Source organism: Eulemur rufifrons, chromosome 29 (assembly GCF_041146395.1).
Source record: "Eulemur rufifrons isolate Redbay chromosome 29, OSU_ERuf_1, whole genome shotgun sequence".
NCBI lineage: Eukaryota > Metazoa > Chordata > Mammalia > Primates > Lemuridae > Eulemur > Eulemur rufifrons.
The window spans coordinates 59,582,735-59,609,312 of NC_091011.1; the positions used below are offsets into that span (position 1 = coordinate 59,582,735).

At 38.5% G+C, this 26,578-nt stretch overlaps 1 protein-coding gene across 1 annotated transcript in view; it reads right to left on the reverse strand.

Moving 5' to 3' along the window:
* The window catches only part of FBXL13 (F-box and leucine rich repeat protein 13), a 182,408-nt gene that overhangs the window by 45,256 nt on the left and 110,574 nt on the right, over positions 1 to 26,578 (reverse strand). The window contains exons 13-17 of the mRNA XM_069461649.1: positions 13,737 to 13,835; positions 13,085 to 13,202; positions 12,819 to 12,981; positions 8,010 to 8,129; positions 7,151 to 7,277 (exon numbers count right to left, since the gene is read on the reverse strand). Coding sequence (XP_069317750.1) covers positions 7,151 to 7,277; positions 8,010 to 8,129; positions 12,819 to 12,981; positions 13,085 to 13,202; positions 13,737 to 13,835 — 627 coding nt within the window. The remainder of the gene's footprint in view (positions 1 to 7,150; positions 7,278 to 8,009; positions 8,130 to 12,818; positions 12,982 to 13,084; positions 13,203 to 13,736; positions 13,836 to 26,578) is intronic.

Sequence of the window (26,578 nt, forward strand, 5' to 3'; positions counted from 1 at the left end):
TTTAAAAGCCATTATTACTACTGTGAGGTGATCTAAATAGATAATACTCATCCAGGGAATTATGCTATAATGTGGCAGAAATAAGATTAGGAACTAAATGACACTTATTTTTTAAAACATATCTAGAGACATTAATGTCACCATGTGATTTAGATTTTCTTAAAGAAAGAATGAATCAATAATATAAACCCATTGATATTGTCTTGAAATGATCTCAACTGAGATGTATTATTTTCTGATAATTATGGACAGCATGACCAATGTTTATGCTAGAAAAAATTATGGCCAAAAACATTAAAAGGCCCTATTAGCTAATGTCAAGATGCTTTAATTATTGTCATTATCATGCTCAGCATCTGCTTATCCAGGCACATGAAGAATGGAAGAAGGAACAATCCCAGGCAGGAGATAATAATGTACGCAAAGGTCCTGAGATAGGAAAGGATTTGGCTTAAGGAACTAAAAAGGCAGTGGTACTGGAGGAAAGGGAATGAGCAGAGCAGGGGCATGAGATGATATTGGAGGAGTGGACAGGGTCTGTTCAATTAATAGTAAATGTTCTTTCACATTTTGGTCTCTCCCTGATTTGATTTCTCTGCTTTATTGGACACCATTGGTTATTCCCACTATATTCCACACCTTTGCCTATATTCACCTGGTTCTCTTACAAACTTTTTTACCTTCTTTCTTTTGTCTACTTCATGGGTTCATCTCCTTCTTCCAATTCTTGAGATACTGGTGTTCTATTGTGTTCTTCCTGGGGGTACATCTCTCCTCACTCCCTGCCTGTCACTGAGGATCTTGGCCACATTCACACGTCCATGCTAGTGACTACTCCAACTGCAGACCCAGTCACCATTTCTCTCCCAATCCTTTGGCTTGAATATCCCACAGATTCTAACTCCATCCAATAAAACTAAAATCATCTTTCCCTCAAAACCTGTTACTTTCCTTACATTATCTATCTTTTTTGAAGTAGAACCTCAATCCACCCAAAGCCAGATTTTCAGAATTATTCTTATCCTCCAACCCCACCTTCAGGTCCTCATTTTTCACAACTAATCAATTGCCAAATTCTTTCAGTTTTACCTACAAAATGTTCTTAAGTATGTCATTTCCTCACTAGTTCTAGCCCCTGACCTAGTCCAAGAACTCCTCATTACTCCCTTTAACTATTAAAATACCTCCTACTTGTCTCCCACCTCCAGTCCTTCTCCTCTCCAATCTATGTCCCAGAGAACAACCCAAATAACCTATCTAAAATGGGAGGCCAATTATGACTATGACTCCCCTGCTAAGTGCTGTTTCATTGTCCATTGGCTCAAGACCAATCTCTTTGGTGTAGCATAAAATTCCCTCAATGACATCTCCTTTTTACAGTATATCCTAGCAAGACTAAGCTACATAGAGTTCCTTGAACAAGCATACATTTGGATGTTTCTGTTTTGGGCAGGCTGAATGAAGATAGCCTTTCCTCTGCTTACCTCTATCACTCACTACACCTGCCGCATCACATTTAAATTACCCACATCGACCCTTCCAAACTGGGCTGTAGAAAATAGGTCTTATTGGTAATCCTAGAACTCAGCCTTTGTTTCTTTCATTCAGTGAGTATGTATCAAGTGCGTGCTACTTCTCAGGGTTCTGGGAAAACAGCAGTGAACAAATCAAAGTCTCAGTCGTCTTGGATCTCAGATTCTAGTGCGGGTACTCCAGGAGATTGACTACACAACCAGGGCACTCAAGATCTAGTACTCATAATGAAAAATTTTGAAAATCTGTCAAATGAAAGAGTCTTCTTAAACCACTGTCTAAGCACACTGTCTGGAACATTCTTCTGACTCATTTTTCCTTTGAACAACAAATATGGCAGTGACTAAGGCAACGTAAGCAACAGACTGAACTGCCCTTGCTGTGGATCCTGTGGTCTTCAGTAAATGATAACTCTATTACCTAGCAGAAAACATTCTCCCATATACATGGAGATACAACCTCATCTTCAAATAATCCTCTGAGGTAGGAAAGGAATGAATAACATCCCATTTAATTAGACATTTTAAAAAGTTGTAGAAGATTAAAGATTTCTAAAGATACCTTAAGTCATCACACGAGTAAGCTATTTCCCTCACTTACAAACTCTATCTTTATATTAGAAGAGGCAGACTGTCATATTTCCTCTTTCCCTAATATATACTTATTATATAACCTCCTAAACAACTTTTATCCATGGATGATACAATAAATTATTCACTATTTTCCACAAAAAGAATGACTAAGGACAATAAAATTATTATAAGAAACATAAATTTTGAAATGACTGTGTTTTTCTGTTTGCTTCCTCCATTGAAGTTATCTCTCTCAATTAAATATCTTTCTAGATTTCTAAATATCTAGATTTTTGCCTTTGCTGATTAACTTCTTCATGAGTTTCCCAGATTTTCAGAATGCAACACATCTTCACCCTCTGCAACCCCAAAGAGCTCTTCTACCTCTGAGGAGTGAATTTCAATTATTTTCCTGCTTATTTCCTGAGCTTCTCTACATCTGTATAAAGCTGTCTTGCAGATGACTCAAACTAAACATGCCCATTTTCCCAACCTGTAGCAAATGTGCTCCCCCAACTATGTAAGGGACACACAACTCAGGAAGGGTCACCACCCTTTATCCAGATGCTTAAGCCAAAAATCTGGTGTCATCCTTAATCCCCCCTCTCTCTTCCTTACCTCCACATTCAGTCTATCTCTATCTCCTGTTGATTCTTCCTCCTCAGTCTATCTCAAATGTGCTGACTCTGCCTGGTGCCTATTGCCATCTCCCTGGCTTTAGCACTAATACAGACCTTCCTAACTTTTCACCTGAATGACGGCTTTATAATTAGTCACTATGCATCTATTATTCCCATGTCTGTAGAGCAGATAGAGTGATCTTGTTAGAATGTAAATCTGACCATGGTACTGTTCTAACTGACAATACTGAATGTCTTTCCATGGCCAAAAAGGCATAGACCAGATTCCTTAATGTAGCTTCCAGGCCCCCAGTGACCTGGCCACTGTCTACCTCTCAAACATCCCGCCACTCTCCTCACCATCAAGCTATATCCAAATGTGTGCATTTCTTAATGTCACCACAATTTTAAACCTCTATGCCTTTTTCTGAAAGATGTTTCTTTGGCTTATAGAACACCCCTTCTTCTTTGGGAAAAGGAGGTCTTCCTTGACCCTCTGAGTCAGGTTAGACATCCCTTCTCTTGTCTCCCACACTTATCATACTTTGTAACCACCTGCCCCATGCTTGTCTTCCCACTAGCATGTAAGTTATAGGAGGAGGGACCATGCTGTTTTGTTTGTTCCGGCATTCCCAACACTGAGTACAATGTAGTCAAATAAATATTTGTTAACTAAATGAATTGTGTGATTCTAACTGAAAACTCACCATTGAGAAGAACTGAGAATGAACATAATTATGAGAAAATATGAGAAAATTTTTTTCCCCCAAAAGGCACAAGTAATCATATTTGATCTTTGGTGAATATATGTAACATTCCAGAGTTTAAATCCCAAATATTAAGTCTGCAGTCAAATCTTCATCAGACCTACAATCCAGGGTGGTGTTTAGCTGCCCAAGTTGACATCTGGGCTGACTCATTTTAATTTGACTGTTTGGGGTTAGCTTCCACAGCTGTTGTAGCACTGAAATTGTCAATCATTTGCCTTTTAGATCAGAGTTTAACTGAACTGGAGGAAAAAAAAACAATAACCTTCAGAAGACTTATTTTTCAATATTTTAGCAGGAAAAAAACTAGCATTCTTACCCATAGATGTTCATTTACAATTCTCTCAAATTATATGTTCTTCAGAAGAATATAAAAACGGAGAATGAAACCTGAGGCTATAAACCTAAGTTTTTAGCTTGTCCTCAGTAGATAAAATTTTAATATATGGTCTTTGAAAATAAAATCTGAGTTTTTCCCAAATGCTAATCACTAAGATAGGGCATTTAACCTTCACTCCAGGCACTTCAGGCTTGAGTTAAGTGCTGTGGTAGAATTATATTTTGATGTGTTTTATAATATGCTTTGATCCTCTACTTCTTGTTACTCCATGACCCTTCAGACAACAGCTGGCCATTCTACTCGTATGTGTCAGGGAAAGATTCTTACAAAGAACACAGGAGAAAAAAATCCTGAGCCTTTAAGCTTCAAAAGCCCAAGCCCTCAAAGACTTGGGGCATAACATTTTCCAAAACCATGTAATCAGCTGGAACATTTTTTCCACACTGAGATTAGATAAATAATCTTTGTCAAGAGAAAAGTAGAGGAATAAATATGAGAAGAGAGGAGAGGAGAGAGGGGCAAAGAAGACACGGAGGGAGAGAGGAGAGGATGATGGAGGAAAGGAGAGAAGAGGAGAAAGAGGAGGGGAGAGGAAGCCAGAGGGGAGTAAAGAATGAGACACTGAGAAATTCCCCACATAAGGGTGTGTTGTAGACCTTCCCAGGCTCAATACAGCTGGACAGAGAGTTGGGACCTCTGGATAGGTTTGGAGATCTAAAAGTAACTGGGCGCCCATTCTACCTTTCCCTGGTAGGGTTGAAAAAAAGCAACAAGACATCAAAGTTTCCCCATGCTCATCATTGGATCAGTTAAGATCCAATGAGAAAAACAGAAACAACTGAGGAAATTTAATTCAAAACTGAGGAAATTTAATTTTAACAGGGAATTGGCTACATAGGTGGTAGAGAAACTGAAAAACCAAATGGGATAATGACAAAATCTAGAAATTAGCAGTAGTAGGAAGCCACTACTGGCCCTATGCTGGAAGGACAATAAAAAGAGACCACATTATTGAAGCCCAGGGGCGCAGGTCTCCCAGGGAAGCTGGGATCACAGCAGGTCTGTTCAGAGGAAGTAGACCACAAAGGAAATGCAGCTGAGGAGATGACACAAAGAAAGGTAAAGAAAAATGCTGGCCTCTCCTTCTACTGACCCTTTAATCACTCACAAAGACCTCTCAAGCATCAAACCCAACTTGGAATCTAGCTGACATGGGTGAGCCACTCTGTAGCAAAGCAAGGGGAGGGTAAGGCATGGGTCTGTGGGCAAACACATCTGTGATGTGGGAGCAGGAAATGTCTGCAGGGTGTGTCTCAAACTATGGACCTAAGACAGTGTCACAGGATGGCCATGCTCCAGCGTGCCCAGAGGGGCCTCGAACCAGGCAGACACGACAAGGGAGCCTGAAGACATGAAGGGGCCTTGGAGTTGGAACAAGGAAGATACATCAAGGATCCACCTGGACAGGAAAATAAAGACCAGTGGGCCCTCACACGTCTCAGTGAATTACAGCTTGGACACAAGATAACAGTGAGAAGACAGACACTGACCCCATCAAAATGAGCTGACTATATGTAATTGCTTCCCACCTCACTCTCGTATCACAAGTGGATGACATGGAACGGAGGAGGAGACAATCTGGTAGAGTGGAGGCTGAATCCAAGATCATACATAGAAAAGAATAAAGAAAGGAAAGTGGGCCAATGAACAGACACAGTACTTCACCTAAAAGAGCCCACTGAATGTTGGGGAAGAATGGACACGTAACACAGATGTCTTCAATGCAGTGAGAAACAGAGAAACAGCTCATGTTAAAGAAGGCACTGGCACTTGAGATACACACAGAGAAGTTCCAGTGCTGTAGGGCTTCTCAGAGAAGACCCTCACAGACAGGTGCTATTGGAATAGGGATTTAGTAGCAGATGGGGAAGGGATCCTCGTCTCTGTTGTCCTTCAATATCCCTCCCAATGCACTGACTTTCAAGAGAAACCTGTATGTTCCTTTCCTAACTATAGCCCATTAAAGTCTTTCAGAAACATGGCCGATCTCTTGGGGTCTGTTCTCCTTTTGATTAGTAAATGGGACAGGTCCAGAGTGGTAGGATAGGTGTAACCTGAGTGTCAACTCTAATGAGTAACATCATCAGCCTGTGGGACATGAGTTCCTTACAATATGTCCTTTTGTAGATTTGATGGGCCATTTCTAGACTTCAGTCTTGAACCAAAGACTTAGATCTCAAGGCACCCAGGTAGTCTTTTTTTTTTTTTTTTTTTTTGAGACAGAGTCTCACTCTGTTACCCGGGCTAGACTAGAGTGAGTGCCGTGGCGTCAGCCTAGCTCACAGCAACCTCAAACTTCTGGGCTCAAGCGATCCTTCTGCCTCAGCCTCCCGAGTAGCTGGGACTACGGGCATGTGCCACCATGCCCGGCTAATTTTTTCTATATATATTTTTAGTTGTCCATATAATTTCTTTCTATTTTTAGTAGAGACGGGGGGGCGGGGGGGGGTCCTCGCTCTTGCTCAGGCTGGTCTCGAACTCCTGACCTTGAGCAATTCACCTGCCTTGGCCACCCAGAGTGCTAGGATTACAGGCACGAGCCACCGCGCCCAGCCTCTCAGGTAGTCTTATAGAATGTGAAATCTATAAGAAAAATATAGTTAAGTCATCTAAAATACATTATCTCCACATTGACCAAACTTTCATAATGAAACAAATTCCAGGTTATCATGAAATATTCTGATTTGTCAGGACTTTCCTCAAAATTCTGTATTTTGGAGGTTTTTTTGTTGTTGTTGTTGTTTGTTTGTTTGTTTTTGAGACAGTGTCTCACTCTGTCACCTGGGCTAGAGTGCAGTGGCATCATCATAGCTCACAGCAAGCTCAGACTCAAACCTCAAGTGATCCTCCTGCCTCAGCCTCCTGAGTAGCTAGGACTACAGGCACACGCCACCATACCTGGCTAATTTTTCTATTTTTGGTAGAGACAGGGTCTCGTTCTTGCTCAGGCTGGTCTCCAACTCCTGGCCTCAAGCATTCCTCCTGCCTTGGCCTCCCAGAGTGCTAGGATTACAGGTGTGAGCCACTGCACTTAGCCTATATTTTGCTATTTTTTAAATGCTGAAATAAGACTATTGGTTTACAAATAAACTTATTTATCACTATTCTAGAAACAATATCCCCAAACTTAACTTTTATAATCTAATAATGTAAGAAATAAAACTAATTGTTTTTCTTTCCATTGTTTACAAAATGGAAAGTTATTATATTACAGAAAATAATAAAAGTCATTGAACTTTTGGAGTATTTTTTTCTTACCTCATTAGAGATGTCTGTTCCAGAGAGATCTACTGATACCAAGGAAAGGATGTATGCAATATGTTCAACTCCTAGGTGAGTCAAATGTTCAACATTTCGTAAACTCAAGTAGTTTAAATTAGGGCAGCTGAAAGAAAGTAGCATGAATTAATTTTAGCTTTCAATCACATTGTCAATTTATATTTCTTCATATAAAAACTATCTTGGGAAAACAAATGGTATTGAAGCAAGATTTTCCCTTTCACAATATAAAAGCAAGCCTAAAAGTAGAAAATAATTTGACATTACTAAATTCGGTGAAAGGGAGGTAGATTTTTGTGATTTACTTTCATATTGTAATTTATATTATAGTAAGAAAAAATATATCAGATGCATACAAAAAATTAGCATGTAAGTACCAAAATAAATGACCACTAAAAATGAGTGTAAGTTAAGTTCCTTGCTTATCCTTTACAAGTTTGCTACAGGAATTATACAAGACCTCTGAGAAGAGGGGAGTTAATAAATTAACCAGCCAGAAAACCCCTTAGGAAATGCTGGAGTAAGGTTTTGCATGGAGATAATATGAAAAGTACAGAGAAGTCACTCATGTCTAGATATTCATTACTTCATGAATGACTCCATCTCAAACTTTCTCTTAGGTGAAATTAATAAGAAACATCTTAGATATAATCAAAAGATTAGTTCAGTCTATGATTTCAATGTCTTTTATTTGTTTTCACTGAATATTGGACCAGCTTCTGTGCATCTCCAATGTTCTCCAAATGTCTTGAAGTCTCTGCTTTTAGGTCTATCTCTCATCTCTATTATCAAATATACAATTACTAATGATATGATGTAAAACATTGTTTTATCATACCGCTCTGATAGTTTCACAACAGAGGTATCACTCAGGTGCACACAGTTACTTAAATTTAGTTCTCTTATATTTATGCTCGCAGGACCATCAAGAAAATTCCTTAGTCCTACATCACCAATTCTGTAGGAAAGAGTGAGAAAAGCTTCACATGTGATTTTATATATGAATATATAGAATAGTATTAAAGTAATAGTCGCTATATATTTCCAAAATAGCAAGGTAATCTATATACTGGTATTTTGTCAACATTTGGACAACCAAATTTGATTATGTAGCCTTTAATGTAATAGAAAAAGCATAAATGAGAATAATGGAAGAAGTATTAACAAAAATGTTATTTCTGTTCATTTTTTTTCATTTAATTAGGTGGCATGATTTTTAATAAGACAGATAACTCTTAAGGTCTCTTTCTGTTTGGTAAAAATTTGATCAAGTTAAGCAGTCCCTGATATCATCTCTTGCGAAAGAAAAATACCAAACTTAGGAGAAGGAGAACTAAGACTAACAGTCAAACTACTGCCAGAATGAAGTTTTCACTAAATACAAGGTCAATTTAGCTGGACTTGAAACCCAATAAGAGAACTTATGGCTCCTTTCCTTCTGAATCAGATGAAACCTGATGCTGGAAGAACCTGACCTCAGCCTTCCCACACTGTCTGTCCTAATTAGAAACACCTTCTATGTGTCAGTGCCATACCCCTACTATGTCAGTCCTGCTTTATAAATAGTTAGAAGTCTGCCCAGCCCATCAGTTTTTCTGTCTTCCACTGGAACCTTTACTTAAATAATTCTTGGATAAAGAGTAAATTAAATAAGTATTGTAAAACTGTATCTTTCCAAAATTAGTTTATATATTTAACATAATTCTAATTAATATCTCAATAGGATTTTTTCTGAAGTATGACAAAATTATTCTAAAATTTATCTAGAAGAATAAACTGGCAAAAATATCTAACTTAAAAGACAATAAGGAATACAGTACGGCGACTAAAGCAGGTAACAATGTATTGTTTAAGATAGCTAGAAGAAAAGATTTTGAATGCTGTCACTACAAAGAAATGATAAATGTTTAAAGTGATGGGTATGGTAATTATCCCAATTTGATCATTATACTACATTCATTGAAACATCACATTGTACCCCATAAATATGTATAATTATATGTTGATTATAAACTTAAATTTTTTTAAAAGACTAATAAGGAGAGTCTCATTCTATTAGATACGAAAACACATTCTAAAGGAATAATAGTAATAGATAACATTTATTAAGTGCTTATTATGTGCCAGATACTATTCTAAACACATTACATCAATTAACTTATTTGATCCTAACAACAACCCTATGAGGTATGTACTCTTATTTTCCCATTTTGCAGATAAAACACTGTGCAAGATCAGATAGAAGACAGATAAATGAATGGAACAGAAAAGATAAGCTGAAAACAGACAGACATACACACATATTATAATCAAGGAGGTAACAAAAGACAATGGAAAAGATTACTGAGATAATGATTGAAGTTAAGTGGTTAAGGCAGTTAGTCCCAAACCTGGCTGTGCATCAAAAGCATCCATGTTACTTTTTTTTTTTAATATACAAGCAGAGGTTCCATCCCTAAAGATTCAGATTCAACAGCTCTGGGGTAGGGCTTGGGCCTCTGTAGTTTTATTCAGTTCCTCAGGTGATTCTAATGCCCTGGGATTTTTACTTTTAAATCACATATGTGTGCGTGCGTGCGTGCGTGCGTGTGTGTGTGTGTGTGTGTGTGGAGTTTGTTGTTGTTGCTGTTGTTGTTTTGTTTTGGTTTTGGTTTTGGTTTTTTTTTGAGATGGAGTCTTGCTCTGTTGCCCAGGCTAGAGTGCCATGGTGTCAGTCTAGCTCACAGCAACCTGCAACTCCTGGGCTCAAGTGATCCCATGGCCTCAGCCTCCCAAGTAGCTGGGACTACAGGCGTGCACCACCACGCCTGGCTAAGTTTTTCTATTTTTAGTAGAGACAGGATCTCGCTCTTGCTCAGTCGTGAACTCCTGACCTCAAGTGATCCTCCTGCCTCGGCTTCCCAGAGTGCTAGGATTACAGACGTGAGCCACCGTGCCCGGCCTCATATATGTATTTTTAATTTATCGTTTTGTTGCTGATTCCTAAGTTAATTGATTTGTAGTGAAAGAATACAGTTTGTTAATAAAACTAGTTTGAAAGATGCTGGAACATGCTTTAAAACTTTGCACATGGTCCATTTTTTAAAGGACTGATGGGTGTTTGAGAAAAATGTATATTCTTTGACTCTCCAACTTACTATTTGAGGTATATCTCTTATAAATAAATTTTAAAATCTGAAACTCTGATATTAAACTTTCTCTGTCTTTTTACCCTACATGTTATACTCTTTCATATTTTTCATCTTTGCTGTCATTTCTTCAGTGTGATCTTCCAGCTCTATACTTTTCTCCTCCATAAGTTCTAATCTACTGATCAAAAATCCATTGAGCTTCTTTATTTCAATAACTATATTGTCTTTTATTTATAAAATTTTGATTAGTTCACATAAATCTAGTTATTTTTTATGATATTTTATTGTCTGATCATATTCCTAATTCCATTGTTTATTTTGTCAAAATTTCATATATAGTTACTTAAGATTCTGTGTCTGATAATTGTACCTGAATTATCTGAAGGTCAAATTTATTTTGCTGTTTCTGGTTTCTTTTCCTCATGGTGACTCCTATTTTTGTGCATTTTTGGCACTCTTTAATTGTGAGCACCTATTCTAAGCTCTTTAATATCAGGTTTCTTAAAAAGTTGTGAGCACCTATTTATTTGATCTTAATCTCTAGCCAGAAAAGCTTTGCGCTAACTTCCTCCAGGAGCTTGGTTACTACCCCCTGGAGACCACTTTGTCCCCTTGAAGTGGTCCAGACCCTGTAGAAGTCTTAGATTCTGCTTCCCTACTTTTCAACTGATTCCTCAATGATAATGTTGACATTAACATTTATGCTCAGAGCAGCCCGACCTTTTATGTTTGCATGCTATTCACTATTGACTTCAGCAAGCCTGTTCGTTGAGAGGGTGGTGCAGAATCAGGGGATTTCAGGCTATTGGATATTTCTCTCACTCTTTTTTTTTTTTTTTTTCTTTTTTGAGACAGAGTCTCACTCTGTTGCCCAGGCTAGAGTGAGTGCCCTGGCGTCAGCCTAGCTCACAGCAACCTCAAACTCCTGAGCTCAAGGGATCCTCCTGTCTCAGCCTCCCGAGTAGCTGGGACTACAGGCATGCACCACCATGCCCGGCTAATTTTTTCTATATATATTTTTAGCTGTCCATATAATTTCTTTCTATTTTTAGTAGAGATGGGGTCTCCCTCTTGCTCAGGCTGGTCTCAAACTCCTGAGCTCAAACGATCCACCCACCTCAGCCTCCCAGAATGCTAGGATTACAGGCGTGAGCCACCCCGCGCCTGGCCTTCTCCTACTCTTTATGGGCTCAGCAATGTATTAAAAGTATATTTCATCAAGGATCTGAATTGTTTTTGACAGAGTCCTTTGAAGTATCTTGTCAACTATATATCTCAAGCAGAAAACTTCCATTTAATTTAAAATTAATTAATCTGCAGAAGCCTGAGTGAAATATAAGAATTAAATTCAATTTCACATATTCATACAGATAGAATTATCTGTATAGACACACACACACACACACCCCCATGTGTATGTCTGGTGTGTGTGTGTGTGTATTACTGTTATCTATCACTATGTCACAAATTGACCCAGACTTTATAGTTTAAATGGCAAACATTTATTATCTCCCAGTTTCTAGATCTCAAGGATTTGGAAGTGGACTAGGCTGGTTCTAGCTCAGGGTCTCTCATGAGCTTGCAGTCAAGATGCGAGCTGGGGCTTCAGTCATCTGAAGGCTTGACTGAGGCCAAAGGATCTGCTTCCAAGCTCACTTAAATGGCTGTTGGCATGAGGCCTTAATTCTGTGCTGGCTATTAGCTGGAGGCCTCATTTCCTAGTCCATATTTTTCCCATTCTAACCCTTATGTTTCCCCTGACCCGTACTGGCCCATGCTGCACCACCCCCCATTTTAATAATAGAGAATATAGGTTAAGATTCTGTGTAGCTTAGCTTACTACTCTCACTTGTCTTGTGTTTTCCCAAATGTTAGCCAGCTTCACTGTGGATCAAGTGCTATTCTGTTATCATCTGGCCCTACAAGATTGTAAGAAATATACACAGGTATGAGGCTGAGATTTCCACTGGGGGAGAGATTTCAGCAAGAATTTGATCTTTGCCATCCTGAAAATACCAGGATAGCAGCCCAATAGTGGCTCAGCTAAAGAAAGGGTTTGAGTAAGATTTCACCATTGTCCATTTGTCAGAAAATCCACACAGAGGAGAAATATAACCAATACCCAAGAGGAAAACCTTCAGTAAGATTGGTTCCTCATAAGCAAGTCAGAAAGTCCATATGGGAAAATAACCTGTTAACTGAACTAGTTGTGGGAACCTCACTAGGAAAGGTAGCCCACAAGTGTTCCTGTGAGTCCACTTAATCTTATATAGGTCCATGATTCCCTGTACCCTGAGATTTCCTTGACAATTTCCATGACCCTCATAAAATCAGTCCGTCTGGGTTGGGTGGCCCTCCTTGTAACCACAGAATTCTGCACTTACCTTTTACATTAACACCTGAACTCCTGACTTTTGCGCTTACCCCACTAACCATGAGCTTCTTGAGGAAAGGGCCTGCCTGGCACATACAATATAATCAATGTTTCTTGCATATATGACTGAATGACTCATTACCTTACACAATTTGCCAAATTCAACATGGTCAGTTGCCTCAAAGGTGAAAGTGCCCTGAGGCTACTGTCTGTTATTCCTTTGCAGTCCACCATGTAAATGTGATTCATATTTGGAAAATTCTTACCCATAAATTGGAAGCATGTGTCAGTAATCCTTTTATTTCCTGTTTGAAATAAAACAGAAGAAAAGACAAGTATTGTATATATGTAATGCCTCAAGAGTAAAAGTAAAAATTAATGCTGAACCACATTTTTAACATCACAGACCTTCAAATCGGATCTTTCTGAGGTTGCAAGTAGAAAGAGCTTTGAAAGCACCATCGGAGATATGTGGTGCTCCAGTGAAAACTATTGATGTAATACAAAGGCATTTTTCAACCAAAGCCTTTAGGAGAAAAAAGATGATTAAATTATCCACAGGGTATGGAGCAGGCTTGGCAACGTAATGAGATTTTTTTTTCCTCTCATTATTTTCAGAAATGGACACAAGATTAAATTGTCTTATTTTCAAAGAAAATGGATTTTTTCAATATATTTTATACCTACATTTGAGTAATACTGAAGAATTAGAATTAAATCATGTAATAAGAGTATGGGAAAAGATGAGAACGTGTAATGCTGAAAAAAATCACTACATTTGGCAGCTTGACATGAAGAACTAAACTTAAAGTTTGTGCTTAGGCTATAACATCACTGAACAAAAAATATCCTAGCTGTGAAACAAGGTTTCTTGGGGTACTTAAGGATTCAGATATTTTGGGGGTATACATATATGTGTTTGCAAATTTTTAAATGATTTTCTTACTATTAAAAAATAACTAAAATGAAAAACCCATTCATATTTTTCAATAATTCAAGCCAGTAGAATATGTGCCCATCTAATGCGACTAAAAAGAAAATGTACTTTTCAAATACCTACTTTTACACAGTTGTCTGTCAGAGTTGGCATGTCATTGATGGTCAGATGCTTAATTCCAGAGCAGCTATTCGCAATGTTCCTGAAGCCTTGAACTGAAATCTGGATAGTACAGAGTAGGTGAAAATGATGGGAGAACTCATTAGCATGATATCTAATAAAACCCCAGGGTAGTAACAACTAAAGGTATGTCATAATTTTGTTACTATATTTTAAAATTAACCATAAAATATGGCAGGCACAAGAGAGAAAGAATCAATCTAGTCTTGATTTCTTTCTATATTATTTAATTTTTATTAAGGTGAAATTCATATAACTAAAAATTAACCACTTAAGCTGGGTGCTGGGCACGCACCTGTAATCCCAGTTACTCAGGAGGCTGAGATGGGAGGATCTCTTGAGCCTAGGAGTTTGAGGTCAGCCTGGGCAAAATAGCAAGACCCCATCTCTTAAAAATTTTTATTTAAAAAAAATTAGCCACTTCAATAAGTCATTTAACCATTTCTAATGTAGTGCTACCACCACCTGTATCTAGTTCCAAAACATTTTCATCAGCCCAAAAGGAAACCTTGTACCCATTAAGCAGTTGCTCCCCATATTCCTCTCCTTCCAGGCCCTGGCATCACTAATCTGTGTTCTGTCCCTATGGATTTGCCTATTCTGAATATTTCGTATAAATGGAATTATATAATATGTAGCATTTTGCACCTGGGTTCTTTCACTTAGTGTAATGTTTTTGAGGTTCATGTGCATTGTGACATGTATCAGCACTTCATCCTCTTTTTTTATGGCTGAATAATATCCTATTCAATGGATAGTAGACCACATTTTGTTTATCCATTCATCTGTTGATGGATATTTGGATTCTTTCCATCTTTTGGATATTTTGAATAATGCTGCTATGAACATGGCATACATATATTTGTCTGAATATCAGTTTTCAATTCTTTTGGGTATATGCCTAGGAATAGAATTGGTAGGTCACATAGTAATTCTATACTTAACTTTTTAATGAACCACCAACATGTTTTCTACGGTGCTGACACCATTTTACATACCCACCCGCAATCTATGAGGGTTCCAATTTCTCCACATCTTTGCCAATACTTATTTTCCATTAAAAAAAATAATTCCTAGTGGGCTTGAAGTGGTACCTCATTGTGGTTTTGATTTGCATCTCCTTAATGACTAATGATATGAGCATCTTTTCATGTACTTGTTAGCCATTTGTGTATCTTCTTTGGGGAAATGTGTATTCATATTTTTTAATTGGATTGTTTGTCTTTTTTATTGTTGAGTTGTAAGAATTCTTTATTCTGGATACTAGACACTTTTTAGTTGTATGATTTGGAACTATTGTCTTCCATTCTATAGGCTGTCTTCTCATTTTTAAAATAATATCCTTTGATACATAAGAGTTTTTAATTTTAATGAAGTTCAATATATCTATTTTTTGTTGTTGTTTATGCTTTTGGTGTCACATCTAAGAATTCACTGCCATATCCAATGTCATGAAGATTTACTCTCAATGTTTTCTTCAAAAAAGTTTTATCATTTTAGCTCTGAAATTTAGGCTATTGGTCCATTTTGAGTTAATTTTTGTATATGGTATAGGGTTTTTTCACATGTGGATATATAGTTGCCCCAGCACCAACTATTGAAGAAAGTATTCATTCCCCATTGAATGGTCTTGACACCCCTTTTGAAAATCAATTGGCCATAAATGTATAGACTTACTTCTGTACTCTCAATTCTATTCCATTGGTCTATATGGCTATCCTTATGCCAGTGCCATACTGTTTTGATTAATGTAGCTTTGTCATGCCAATTGCTTTTTTTTCAATTATCATTATCCACATTAATGGAAACAGTAGTGGCAGAAAGTGTTCAAAATAATGACTGATTCAGAGATTAAAATATTTGCCTATGATGAATTACCTTAAAATAACTTGTTATTTAAGCTCCATTTCTTGTAACAAATGGACATGGATGGGAAATCAGATAGTGTTCAGATTCAGTAGTGGGAAACAGAGACTCTACCCACACAGAAGAGGGAACTCCACTTCAGAGTCATCTCTACAACAGCATGACAGGGAGGACGGGGAGCAGTAGCTACAGTGGACCTCTAGGGAAAGCTCTGGAGACTTCACGTGAACCACCTCTCAGTAAAGCTGACTGCCAAGGGTCTGTCATCAGAACCATCACCTACTCAAAAAGGACTAGCCAGAAGTTAAGGAACTTATAGCCACATCCTCAGGACAACCAGTGCTCATCTCAAATATCATTTCCTCAGGAATTATCCCTGACCCTTAGACCAGGCCACGGTATTGTTATATACTTAGAACACCAAGTAATTATCATAACTACAATTCAATTAATTTTATGATCAGCTATTTAACTAACCCCAGATCCCAGAAGGGTACCTATAGCATCAACTGACCAGATAATTAAGTAATATTATTACATGAATAAATGGGAGAATGTATGAATGAATTCTGAGAAACACGTCTATTCAGTAGGTTCTCCAACCCAGCAGACACTAATAACGCAAGTGCTCAGTCAAAAGCCAAGGGAATTTTGTAGCCATTGAAATAAAAAAGAAACAAAAAAAAACCCAAGGGAAGCCCTTGAAACCAGGGGCTGAGCATGCAGGCTTGATTTACCACAGATGCCAGGCCTTTGGGTGAGATGATACTTGAATAGTTTTTCTAAAGAGACTTTGGGAAACATGTTCATTCTAAAGCCTGAACAATGTATTTAAACTATGGCAGTCCGTATGATGGGGTGTAATGCAGTTACTATGCATAATGTTTTAGGAGAATAACTGAGCTCATGATATAGCTTAAAAGAAAAATTGGTTGGATAAAGTAAATTTTTCATGAGTACTCCCATAGCAAAGTCCAGTGGAGATGAATGAGCATATGAAACATCAACAGAGGCGAGAGGAATGATGGGTTTGGGGTTAGCAGGCCTGGGGTTGGGGTTAGCAGGCCTGGGTTTGAGTCTAGTTCTGCCTCTTTCTCACTTATAACAAAAGGCAGCTCAACCTCTCTGATTCTTAGTTTTATCATCTACAAAATTAACATTAAAATATCTATTTTAGGAGATTCTTGAGAAAACAAAATGAGGCAATGTATATAAAAGTGGTTAGTTAGCACAATGTCTGCCATGTAATCTTGGGTACCACTTTTCCTGTTATTGTACTTCTGGGAACATTTTGCTCCCATAGAGAAGTAAAGAATCAAGAACTAGGGGTAGAAAGCCTTGAGACCTCACTCTGGTGCAGTCCTCACATTGCAAACATATAGGAATGGTATTCAGGGAAGCCCTGGGTTTGGAGAACAGGTTCTTTATTCCTCACAATGTATCCACAGTGCTGAACATAGTGTTTGACACAGAATGGGTGCTCCTTAAGTGCTGAATGGATGAATGGTCTTGAGTCACACAGCAGTGGCAGAGCCAGGGCTAGAGGCCACCAATTCCCATTATGACACACAACTCCAGGGATGAGAACTGCTGTTGGACACCACTTCTAAGTTCCTCCCCTTTATCCCAGACCCTGGACCATTACCCTAGCACTAGTATCTCTAATAATGGCTTCCATAAAACAAACAAACAAATTTTTCTTTCTTGCATTCATGACAAAAATTCCTGAACAAGGGGGAAAAAATGATAGCAAAAAGCAGCCACAGCTGGGTGATTCCTTGCAACACAGACAAAAACTTGGTGCTATCAACCAGCAAGATTAGTATCCAGAAAGGTGGGGGCCCTCTCTGAGAAGGGGCTTTTAAGCTTTGTCCTGGCATGAAGTGCTCAGTTCCCCACATAGTTTATATTAGAATATCCAAAAAGATGTTTAGCTAATATTTTATGACTCAAATATTCCTGCCAGAACCTTTTAGGCCAAGCAACTATTAGCTGTCCTTTTTCCTCACTAAAATAATGGAGATATGAGTCTGAAATTAAAAATTCCTCTCTAAAGAAAAAAAGCAAAATATTTTACCATGTTAAAATTCCACACCTTATCACAGCTGATATCTGTGCATTTTCTGTATAGGATTTTGACAATACCTGGCATCTGATCTCTATTTAGTTGTGAAGTTATTTTGGCTTCTATTTTGACACCAACTGGAGCCCTGCCACCCTGCTCTTTGATGGTTAAGCCCCCATTTTTCAGGAAGTTGGGGAAATTGGCCTCGCCGATGATGTTCCAACTTCAAGTCCCAGCAGACAGCTACTGCTGCTGATAGGGGCAAAGGAACTTTGGTGATCACAGGAAAGTTCTCTCCAGCTGCCTCTGGGTGGGTCTCACCCATCAGCATGGCCAGACAGACTTGTCTGTAAAGGAAATGAGTTGTCAGTGAGCCGCACACTCACTGAAGCCCAAAGTGGTAATACGTACCAAGGACTAGCTCAGATCCCTCTTGGCTGCTCCAAGGTCATAAAAAGAAGGAAGGGACTTACCCACAGGGATGATAACATCTTACCAAGCTTCCATTTTCTACTCCTTCTCTACAATGTCTCTGAATTAGTTAGCTCAGCAACACAGAAAAGACATATCTGCAGAGCCAGACCCTTCATAGCAGCTAGAAATATTGATCTGAGATAGACATGGCCCATGCTGTGTTCCTGTACCACTTCCAGCTGTTTCTCTCATTCTCACAGCAGTGTATCCAATGACTAATGGGTAATGTGATGACTTTAGTCATGTCCATATATTCTTCATGACCTCTTAGTGACCTCAAAGGAACCTAGCTTAGCAAGTAGAGTGAATTGTTGGAGAGAAAAACAATGCTTTTCCCTAAAATGTTATGGAAAATTCTGTTTAATTACATTCAAATGCACCACAAACATCTTCAGTAGCAACACTTCCCAGGGGCTGTGCTAAGAGAGTTTGATAGGCTCTCAAATATTGTGTCCTCTGTAGGAACAGAAACAGAGCCCTGGTTATTGTCTCTCTTAAGGTCTAACCTCTCTCTTTGGATGACCCTGTAGGTCCCAGGTCTATATATTCCTCTTGGCCACCCCCACCTCTATGGTCCCCAAGCCTATCTATTCACTAATGCACTTCTTCCTGGTAGCCCTCCCTGGTCACCTCAGATAGATCTATTTCTTCCTCTTATATCTCAGAGAACCAAAGCTCTTAGCTCTCTCTCTGCATTTTGTATCCTCTGCCTTATATGATAGTTACCTGCACACATGTCTAGTATCCCTGATAAGCAATACTTAGCATCTTAGCGATCATTTTATCCTTTACCGTTTAACACAATGCCGAGCACAGAGTATTTTTTAATAGACCAAGTAGTTGTTGAACAAATTGTAGAACGTAAATTAGGCTTAGAAGTTCCAAGGGGAAGGCAGACAATGTGGTCGATTGTTAAAGATTGCCATATTTATCTAAAAACGTTGGTCAACCAAACACACAAAAAAAGGTTTAATTTTCCAATGTGAGCAACTAGGACACAAGATGAGTGAAGCCCACAGATGCCAGGCAGGCGTGCACACTTGCCAGCTCTGTGTGCACCCGCTGCACCATGACTCAGAGCTGCGATCTGCCAGAGCAGGCTGACCCATCCTTAACTTTGTCATTCTTGTCTAGAGTACACTATCTGGTTCTTTTCCTTCACCCGTGGCCAAATTGCTTATAGTTTCCCTGTATTATAATGGAGCTTATCTCATTAATAACTGAGAGAAGATCACAACCATAATACTTCTTAAAACACAATGATCCACAGAGCTACTTGGTTTGTCTCAATTTATTGAACTAAAGGGTGGCTTTACAGCTACAATTCTAACCACATGCTTCACCTAGACCCAAGACCAAAATAGAGTTTTATGAACAGTTCATGAATTTCTGTGTGTAAGTCACTTCCCAAGCAGGGAACAGAGAAGAAACTAAAATAAGTATGGTTTTCAGAAAGCATAAAAATTTTTTTCAACCCTTTTTTTCAGGAGTGGGAAATATGATCTTAGTCCCCTGAGACTCATCATTTTGTCATCTGATTCTTCAAGAGCTAAAAATTGTTGCCAGATGTTTCATTTTTACTGCTTAATACAATAAACATCCTTATACATTTTGCCTACAAAGATATTAATTAAGCTGTGGATGTCAAACAATAGGTGTTTGCTATTATTTATTTTTTATTTTCAATATGGCCAGCATAGAGTTATATTCAAACTAACAATTATAACAACCATTTAAATTTATGTAAGTCCTATTTACAAGATACATGAAAAGGTTTTCATAAATTCTACAATTTTTTAAACATAGGTTGAAGCCTGGTTCAGAAAGGACACAAAGCATTCCTTTAACAGGGAAACTGAGGCACAAGAACTGACCCAGAAAATCAGGAATTTCACTGTGATTGTTTTGACACTTTACTGCTTTTCAACTCCTTATTAAATGACCTTTAAGACCACATAATATTTTTTCAAATACAAAATGCAACATTTTTTAAAACTATATGCAGTATAGAACTTTACAGTTTTATAAATGATGGTCTAGTAGTTACCAGCCTGGTCTTCAAAATTAGGTGGATCAAGGTTCTAATCTTCGCCTAGACATTTTTTGTGTGACCTGAGGCAAGTTATTTACCCTGTCTTAGCATCACTTTCAGAGCTGTGTGGAGGCAGCTAATACCACTTTTGAGAGCAGATTGTTAAATGTTCAACAACTCTGCAAGCCCATTGTTAAACATAGTCATTTAAAAAATTAAATCATATAAACTTAAAATTAAATAAATTATATTAAAAAACAAAGGCAGTACACACTCAAAACATCACTTTCTCATTATTAAAAGTAAGTATTATTTAGATAGAGTTACTATTATCTACGTTCTTAAGGATATTTATGTCTATTGTAATCTCTACGGTGAAATTATTACATAATGGTGAGCCACTACACATCACTTCCCAACTTCTTATTCAGTGACCTGAATAGGAAGCTTAAAATAGGCCACGCTGACACTATTCACACCACAGAATTCAGCCAACACTAAAAAGCAGGGCTGTTCCCACCTTTTGTTATTCCATGGAATAAAGGAAAATGGAATCAACCAGATGTAAATGCATTATAATTTTGAATTTTACTGTAACCAATTGGTTTTGATACATAATCTGCTCATTCACAACTGGTTTAGCTGGCCACAAAACTCTTATTATCCAAATTAACCCTTTTTTTTTTTTCATTTTTTTAATTTCAGCATATTATGGGGGTGGGTACAAATGTTTAGGTTACATATATTGCCTTTGCCCCACCCAAGTCAGAGTTTCAAGTGTGTACATCTCCCAAACGGTGCCCACTGCACCCATTAAATGTGAATATCCCATTCCCTCCTCCCACTCCCATCTGCCCCACACCTGATGAATGTTACTACTATATGTGCACATATGTATTGATCAGTTAATACCAATTTGATGGTGAGTACATGTGGTGCTTGTTTTTCCATTCTTGTGATACTTCACTTAGTAGAATGGGCTCCAGCTCTATCCAGGATAATACAAGAGGCGCTAGATCACCATTGTTTTTTGTGGCTGAGTAGAACTCCATGGTATACATATACCACATTTTATTAATCTATTCATGTATTGATGGGCACTTGGGTTGTTTCCACATCTTTGGAATTGTGAATTGTGCTGCTATAAACATTCTACTGCAGATGTCTTTTTTATAGAATGTCTTTTTTTCCTTTGGGTAGATGCCCAGTAATGGGATTGCTGGATCAAATGGTTGTTCTACTTTTAGCTCTTTGAGGTATTTCCATATTACTTCAAGCTATACTACAAGGCTATAGTAATTAAAACAGCATGGTACTGGCATAAGAACAGAGACATAGACCAATGGAACAGAACTGAGAATCCAAATATAAAACCATCCTCATATAGCAATATAATCTTTGAAAAAGCAGACAAAAACATACGCTGGGGAAAAGAATCCTTACTCAAGAAATGGTGCTGGGAAAATTGGATAGTCTCATGTAGAAAACTGAAACAGTATCCGTACCTCTCACCTCTCATAAAAATCAACTCACAGTGGGTAACAGACTTAAATCTAAGGTATGAAACTATAAGAATTCTAGAAGAAAATGTTGCAAAAACTCTTACAGACATTGGCCTAGGCAAACAATTTATGAATAAGACCCCAAAAGCAATCACAGCAACAACAAAAATAAATAAATGGGACCTGATCAAATTAAAAAGCTTCTGCACAGCCAAGGAAACTATCACGAAAGCAAACAGACATCCTACATAATGGGAGAAAATATTCACATGCTACACATCTGATAAAGGGCTGATAACTAGAATCTATATAGAACTCAGGAAAATCAGCAAGAAAGAAATCAAACAACCCCATTAAAAAGTGGGCAAAGGACATGAACAGAAACTTTTCAAAAGAAGATAGACTAATGGCCAACAAATATAGGAAAAAATGCTCAACATCTCTAATCTTCAGGGAAATGCAAATCAAAACCACAATGAGATATCACTTAACTCCAGTGAGAACGGCTTTTATCAAAAAGTCCCAAAACAATAAATGTTGGCATGGATGCGGAGAGATAGGAACACTCATACACTGCTGGTGGGACAGCAAACTAGTACAACCTCTGTGGAAAATAACATGGAGATAACCCTTACTGATAGACTCCCATATCTATACCACTACTCCCAGCTCTGTTCCAAGGACCAGACTTCTACTTCTGCTTCTGTTTTTACTTATCATTTACATCCAGATGTATCACAGGAACCTCAAATCTGGCATTTCCAAACTAAAATTCATTTATTCTTTTTCTCCAATCTTGCTCCTGCTTTGGTTATCTTGGTTAGTCACCACACAGAAGCACAAAATCCTAAAGCTGATAATCCTAAGAAATTATCTAGCCCAGACTAGCCATTCTACAGATGAGGAAACTGAGGCAGAAAAACCAAGTAACTGTCCAGGGTTGCACAACTGGTTAGCGGCATAGCAAGGATGAGATCCAAGGTCTTGGGCTCCTTTCAGCATCTCACTGCCTTCTATTTTCATGGAAAGAAAGAAAGAAGGGTGGGGGAGAGGAGAAAAGGGATAGGGAGGGGGAGGGAAAAAGGGAAAGAGGAAAGGGGAAAGGGGAAAGGAAAAGGTAAGGGGAAGGGAAGGGAAAGGAAAAGAAAAGAACAGGGGAGGAAAGAGAAGAGATAATGAAATTTCTTCCCACTCATGCTTTGCTTATGCAATCTCCATCCAGTTTGGCTAGTGCATTCATTCCTGGACATGCCTGTGTGGCTTTCTCCAGCATCCACCACAAATCCCAGGGGAGAACAAGGCCTTCCATGATCTCTCCCTCTCTGAAAGGGGAAGTTGTAATTTATGTAGCCTAGAGAGAACTGAAATGACTTTGGAGTCTTCCAGTTTGCAGTTTGTACAGCCTACCTTTAAGTTTTGTGGGTCCCTAGAGAGATTTGATAGCACAAGAACTGATAAACCATTATTATTGCACTGAATATTAGGATCATTTGAACATTGCTGGGTTGCTGTCCTTTTCATTTTTATTGATTTGTACATAGTGATTAAAATACAATTGTTGGAAAAACACTTTCACTTTAATATTTCATAGTTTCCTAGGCTCTTTCCTTCCTGTAAATTTAAAGAATTTTCAGATTCAACCCTTACCAAGGAGAGATCACCAAGGCTTGCTTTAGAAAGTTGACAACTTCTCAGCTACGGAAAAGGAATCCTGAACTTCCACCTGAATCACCTGGCTGGACGTGCCCTGAAATTGGCTGCAGTCTCATTCCTTCCTTCCTCAAACACTGATCAAAGTTCTATATGCCAGGTTATTATATTGTGTGCTAAGGATACAGATACACAGATATAAAAGGCACCATCCCTGTCATCAAAAGCTCACAATGGGGAGGGAAGCAGACAAGTAAACAGATAACTGAATACACAGAGAATGCTTAGTGAAAAGGGTAGTGACAGCAGCACATACAGGAGAGGGGTCATAACCAAGTTTGGGGTGGGTGAGGGAGGGGTGAGTGAGGCCTTTCTAGAGAAGGTTGTGATTGAGCAGAGCCTTGAAGGGTAAGTGCAAGTTAACCTGGAGAATGGAAGAAAGGCATAGTATGGGGGTGTCTAGGCAGAGAGCAAAAGGTGAACCTAGTGGAACAACTGAAGCTGGAAATGAACAGGGAGGTACAAAGACAGAAACCCCTACAGCAAGCTGTCCTACTGTCTGGTTGAACTATCCTAAACTGTGAACATATAAATCTGAAACTTAGTCTAAACTCCCCACTCTTTATGTGGCTTCTGCCATTCCACATGCAGAGTTGTTAGTTTCTAGGCATTTGTGTTTCAGCCTTAGCTTGGCTGGGTCCCAGCCTTCCTTCCCAGCACATCTGTGGTTCTTCCATGCCTGGCTTCCATGCCATAACCTATTGTTGCACACAGCATACATGAATCTGTAGGGAAAGTGGCCACCCCATGATGATGTCAATGGGAGCATCCTTGACACAAAAAAAGCAGAGGATAAAGGGAAAGGAGAACCAAAAATCATTGCCCTCCCAATTGGCACTTTCTCACATACAAGTAGGATAGCTTTGTGCTGCCCTTTAGAACCCTTAATCCTATCCATGTTTTTGAGATTCTGAAAGAATTAAAAACATATTTTATAGAGCTCTGAAATTAACAGGGAACTAATGGGGGTCATTTTGGAGCATTTTCTCTGATACCTTTTTATCCATTCTTTCATGGGGATATTTGAGGAAAGATTTAAAGGAGGCTAACCATACAGATATCTGCAGAAAGAATATTCCAGGGAGGGGGAACAGCCAGTGTGCAAACCCTAAGGCATGAGCTTGCTTGTGACTTTGAAGAACAGCAAGGAAGCCAGTGTGGCTGAAGCAGGTTGGCAAGAGGGAGAATTACAGGAAATGATGTCAGAGGGGCAATTGGAAGATGGGGTAGGTTTCTCAGGGCCTTGTATGTCCTTCCAAGGCTTTTCTTTAATTAAGTGAATAGGAAGCCTTGCCAGGTGTCTGAGCAGAGGAAGGAGGCTGACTTGGGTTTTAAAAAGATGATTCTAAATATTCTGTTGAAAGTAGACTTGTAGGAGGCAGGGGAGGTAGGGAGACCAATTAGGAGGCTATCACAATAGCCAGGAAAGAGATAATGGTAATGTGGGCTAGGGAGAAGTTAAGGAGTGGTCAGATCCTGCTTAGATTCTACAGGAATAGTCAACTGCACTTCCTATCAGAGTGGATGTGGGAGGAGAGAGAGAGAGAAAAGAGTCAAGGCAAGGATGATGTCTTAGTTTGCTAGGTCTGCTATAATACAGTACTACAAACTGGGTGGCTTAAACAACAGAAATTTATTCTCTCACAGTTCTGGAGGCTTGAAGTCTGAGATAAAGGTGTTGGCAGAATTGGTTCCTGGTGAGGACTATGCAGGAAGGATCTGTTCCAGGCCTCTCTCCTTGGCTTACACATGGCTGTCTTCATGTTCACATAGTATTCTCTCTGTACGCTTGTGTGTGCCCAAACTTCCCTCTTGTATAAGCACATTAGTCATACTGGATTAGGGCCTACACTTAGTGCCTTCTTCTTAACTAATTACACCTGCAACAACCTTATTTCCAAATAAGATCACGTTCTGAGGCATTACTGGGGCTAAGACTTCAACATGTGATTTTGGGGGACCCAATTCAACGTATAACAGATGATACCAAAATTTTAGCTTAAGCCAACTATAAAGATGGAGATGCCATTAACTGAGATGGGGAAGGCCGTGGGTGGAGTAAGTAGTTATTTTTTAGAGCAGGGATTTTTTTAAAAAAAGATATAAGAGCCTAAAATGTGTGATAAAAGTCTGGGTTGGAGATATATATCGTGTATATGATCTATATATAAACTTCTATATACATACATGCATATCTATGTATGAGCATGTATATACATATATATGATTATGTATGTGTGTGTGTGTTCATTATTGTAGGTGATATAAAGCCATGAGACAAGATGAGACTACCAAGGAAACAGGTGTAGCCTGAGAAAGAAAGCGGATCAAGGACTGAACCTGGGGCCCTCTATGATTAAGGGGTTGGAGAGAAGAGGAGGCAACTTAGGCACTTTCAAAAATAATGTTAAGAGTTAAGAAGATGAGCAAGACCTATAGCAGAACATCATTTATGAGAATTAAAAAGCACAATAGGAGAATATAAGAATACATAGAAATTTAAGGAGCCATATAATACAAATAGAAGTTGCTTATATAGGGGGAGGGGAGCAGGAGTGGGAGATGTGGATAAAAGAAAATAAATTAAACAAGAGAGGGGCCTTGCTCAGACCAATGATGAAAGTGTGCCATGAACTAAGGAGTATCATTAAATACTAGAATATATATATGTGTGTGTAGAGATATAGATATAGATATAGATATATTCTTTTGGAAATAAACCACATTTCCCACTCCTATTCTCCTCCCCCTATACAAGCAACCCCTCTAATTTGTTTTATATGGCTCTTTAAATCTCTATGTATCCTTGTATTCCTATATTGTGGTTCTTATATTATGCATTTTATTTCTTATAAATGATATTGTGCTATAGGGTCCATCTTATCTCTACCCCCCAAGGAGTGATGTGTGGCCTGACTCATGGTGGAAACTTTTTGGATGTTTATTGAATACTTGACTTAATACTTGACTTCACTTTAGCTCAATAAGTGAAACTAATGAACTATCACATGAGATGCTGGCAGTTTTCCTTTGCACATCATACTTTGCTTTAGGTTTCCACCCCTCTCCCATCCCATGTGGTTCCGGGGGACTGTCACAGCACCCTGAGAGCAAAACACCATAGTAATTCAAAGCA